Genomic DNA, 4,327 nt, shown 5'->3' with positions numbered 1-4,327 from the left:
CCAGCTTGAGGCGAGCAGGGGATACACGCAGCCTTACCAGGTTCCTGGTGTCCCCTGCGAACCTGAACACGTCGATCCTGAAGCGCAGCATGTCCTCGCGGGGCCGGGGGGTGATGAAGGCAGAGCTGGTGTCGTCCAGCCTCCCATCAACCAGGCACCTGGGGTGGGACGGGAGATGGGGGTCAGCATCCTGCTGGGTTCCCCTGCAACGCTGCTGAAGGCTGGGTCCCTGGGGCTCACCCGTTGAAGTCGATGATGGAGTAGTGGGGTGAGGAGTCAGTGCTGGGGCTCAGGGCAGCCACACAACTGTCCACGAACAGCCGCAGCGGCACGTGGCTCTCGGTGCCCACCTCTGCTTGGATGTTGAGGACATCACCCAGTTGGAAACCCGTGAAGGGTCTCTCAGCGCTCCAGTCCTCTGTAAGGCAAGGGGTGACAGGGGGTGGCTCCGAGCTCCCATGGGACTAGAACCAAGGCTCATCTCAAAAGCAGGAGCACTGGTGTTCACCATGGGGTTGGCTGATTTCCCAGTGGGGTGCTGCATCCCTGAGCTTCCCCACACTGGGAAAATGGTGGAAAACCCCCCTATAGCTTCCCACCTACCGTTCATGAGGCGCAGGGAGAACACCAGCCTCTCCTCCGCCGACAGCGTGGAGCTGAAGGGAGCCCAGGTTGGCCGGATGGCGTTGCTGGTCACATTCTCCCTCCTGGGCAAGGATAACTGTGCATCAGTATACAGCCCCATGCTGGTCCCCGGGGATCCCTGTGGGTACCAAGGGCAGGGATGCCTCACCTGGGGTAGTGGCACTCGATGGGGATTACAGCGGGGTTGCTGCGGATGATGACGGGGTTGCTGGCAGGGCTGGGGTCATAGTTGAGGAGCGTGCGGTAGATGAGGGAATCTGGTGTGATCTGGGCAGAAAAGCATTGGGAAGCTGTCAGAGAGACCACCCCCAGCTGGAAAACGCTTTGGTTTGGGGGAAATACCCACTTATCCTTCCCCTGAGGATGGTCCTCGATGGTGCTCTGCATCCCGCACCCAGAGCATCCACCAGCATCGCTGTACCTGGTCCTGTATCCTGGAGCTGCTCCTGGAGGAGAAGGTCTTACCTGCACAACACTGCCACACTCGTGGAGGCCAGCGGTGAAGATGACGGAGTTCTGGTTCAATGAGGCATGTTTGCACGCTGCTGGCCCCAGCGTCAGGTCAGCCGCATTGATCAGGCGGCCGGTGCCAAAGAGGTCCCTGTTCACCGTCACCACCAGCTGAGCCTCCTGGCACTGCACCACCACCGGCTGGTTGCTGGAGATGGATCGGGAATGGGGGTCTTCCAGCCAGGACCAGGCGTGGGGGTCTGCCTGCACTCCCCGGCTCGCCAGGTCAGCCCAGGAGAAGTCCCAGGGAGTGTAGGCAGCCACCTCACCCGCTGCCCAGCACAGAAGAGCGAGGATCAAGCTGCTTTTGCGTCCCATCCTTCCTTCTTACAACAAACCCTGGCACAGAGAGCCCAGGCTGCTCCTCCAGCCTTATATCCCCGCCAGCAGCATGAGCTGTCCGCCCCTGGGCTCCCGCTTGGGGACCAATGGCACCCAAAGACCAGCCCTCGTGGGTGCAGGGAGAGGGGAGGCATGACCCTGTCATTTCCGGGGTGCCGGGACCCCCCATCCCTGGGCTGCCCAAGGCGAGAGAAAACATCTTCGTCAGCCTCTTTGGCCAGTTGTTTATAAAACTCAGCAGAAGCTGGAGACGGGGAGACTGGTACAAAGGGACTTGTTTAGGTTAGAAGGCGATAAGGGGGGTTTCAAGGCTGCTGGGGAATCGGCAGAGGAGGAGAGCAGGGTCCGTGATCCTGATCCGGGTGTTTCTCATCCCTTACACAGGGACCATTCCTGTCCGGTGCCATCAGCCCCCCCTGGAACTTCAATTTTCCACTTCGATGCTGATGTGCTCACAGCTCCAGCACAAAGTGGGGCTTTACACGTCCCCCTGCATCCTGTGTGGGACTGGGATGCTTGGTCAGCAGCAGCTGATGGAGAGCCCTCACCACTGACATGAACACCAGTGGTCTCAGCCAGGGCTGAACAAGCCCCGTTTCAGCCCTGAGGTCATTGGCTGCAGAGCCAAAACCTCTCATTTTTTCTCTCTGCTGCCCTTTCCCAGCAATTTTTCTTGTGTTTGTTTTGTTGCCCTCAAGGAAATGAACTTGGAGCAGCAGTAGCTGGATGAGAGGCCCTCCTCTCATCGCTCCCTTTCTCATGCCACAGCATCCCAGCCTGTATCCCACCCCCTGCAAGCTCCCCACCGCTGGAGAACAGAGAAAGCCACTTAAAAAGACACCCTCTATGTTTTCAAGCCTCATTATGGGAGTTTCTGGCTCTTCTTTTGAGTGTCTTTGGCATTTTCCCTGCCAGGGAACGCAAGCATCCCATTGGCTCCTTGTGAGGGATGCTCCTTTTCATACCTCAAATCCTTCTCTGCCCTTTGGGATGGCCCTGGCAGGCCTCAGGGACAGTGGAAAGCCTCTGATTTGGATGTTTGAGTTGAGCCATTTCTGGCAAAATGAAAAGAAATGGAAAGCTTTTAGGGCAGACGTGGGCCAGCTTGCTCCTAGCAGGAATCCCACCAGCTTTGGAGTTTGTACCTGGCTCAACATCCCCAAAACCACGCATGTGAAAGAATAAAACCTTCTGCCTTCCCCTTAGAAGCCAATGCTCCAACCCTGCTGTTGTCAATGGTCCAGGCCTTCTCCTTCATGTTTAAAGTACCTTGAGCTTGGCACTGGCATAGGAATACCAGGGATTCCTGAGCCTGTGCGTCACAGAGATAACGGCAGCGGGTGATGCTGTATCAGTACATAAGATGCTGCCCCCTCCCAGCAGGAGAACATCGCTCCTTGGCTGGGTCCTTGGCTGCAAGGACCATGGGAGATGCCTGGTCTCACTCCATTGCATCCCAGAGAGACACAGTTCAGGGGCCAGCTTAGGCTATGGGCCTCTGGGTACCAGGGTTTGATCCCAGCAGGAGAGTAAATCCCTCTGATGGGTCACCTTGTGGCTATAGGTCACATTAACAAAGGTGATTCCCAGCTGGAGAAACACACTCAGACTCAGGGCAGAAGAGGTGTTTCTCTATGAAGAAGGGGATTTCTGCTCCCAGATTAGCAAGGAGCAGCTGTTCTGTTTTCATTCCAAACACAAGATGACATTGGCCGTGGTCCAGCACAGTTGGGAAAGAGCATGAGCTCAGTTTTCTGGTGGAGACAGAGACCAGAGAGTCCCAGGGCACTGGACAAGCACAAACCCCAATGTTTTCCCCCAGTTCTGTAAAAGGAGACCTTAAAAGACATCTCTTTTTTGCTTAAAACTTTGTTATAAGTCAAAACTTTAGGTCAGTGCTGCTGTTGAGCATCACCAGAGCCAGTGCTGCTGCCCAGGAAGGGGCAGGAGCTGCTGGGGTGGGATGGCTGCTCCAGGAAGCCAGAAAGCATTTCCCCATCCCAAATTTCCTTGTCGACCAGATTTGGCTGATATTTGTCTTCTTTCCTGGAGCCAGCTGAGGTAGCTTGGGTGAATGGGATGGTCATTAAGATGCAGAGCAAGAAGGAATCAGTGCTATGAAGATTTAACATGTCAGCAGCCACAGCTCATGGTCTGCAAGGTTCAGGTAGGGTGAAGAAGTGCTTCTTCTCCAGGAGGGTTGTGCAGCCCCGGGCTGGGCACACAGAGGTGGAGGAATCCTCACCTATGGACAGTGCCAGCCTCAGCCAGGCTGATAGATCTGGTGTTGAACTGGAGGCCTTCCAAGATCACTTGCCACCCATGTTCTCATGCTCTGCTCTCCTCCTCTCCCTTGTGCTCTAATAGCTCACAGCTCTCAGGGGATGGTGAAGGCTTCACCCTCAAAGCTCCTATCCCACTGAAAGGCAAGGACTAAAGTCTCCCAACAAGGGATGACAGAAGATGCCATGCCCAATCCCAGCTCCAAATCACTGCAGCTCCCTGATCCAGCCCAGAACTAGTTTTTGAGGGAGGGCTAATTTGCTTTTAGAACTGTGAGCAGCCAAACCAACATCAAGGGAAGGGATGGTGGTTTAGGTGACCCAAAGGCTCAAATCCATCTTGGCACCTTGTACTAAAGAGATCACAGTGCAAAGGACATCTGGCTGAGGGGCTCCAGGGTGCTGGATGACACCTAAAGACACACCAGCTTATACAAGATACAACTTTCCTCTGTGCTCCATTACCAGAAGAGCTGCCCAAGTTCCCCTGGAGCAGGCACAAGTCCCGATTCTATGATTCCTGCCCTTTGCGAACCAGCTCACGAAGC

General features: G+C 55.6%; 1 protein-coding gene across 1 annotated transcript; it reads right to left on the bottom strand.

Moving 5' to 3' along the window:
* Positions 1-37: 37 nt before the first annotated feature.
* Positions 38-1,473, bottom strand: LOC104412901 (zona pellucida sperm-binding protein 3-like; the record flags this gene model as incomplete). The annotated part of the gene is made up of 5 exons (XM_010023738.1): positions 1,111-1,473; positions 794-912; positions 604-707; positions 241-418; positions 38-158 (listed from the first exon to the last, which is right to left on the bottom strand). Coding segments are annotated over exons 1-5 (885 nt in total), but the record flags the coding sequence as incomplete, so codon positions are not given.
* Positions 1,474-4,327: the final 2,854 nt, after the last annotated feature.

Source organism: Nestor notabilis, unplaced genomic scaffold, assembly GCF_000696875.1.
Source record: "Nestor notabilis isolate BGI_N333 unplaced genomic scaffold, ASM69687v1 scaffold21420, whole genome shotgun sequence".
NCBI classification, from domain to species: Eukaryota; Metazoa; Chordata; class Aves; order Psittaciformes; family Psittacidae; genus Nestor; species Nestor notabilis.
This window is presented reverse-complemented; position numbering and strand designations above follow the sequence as displayed.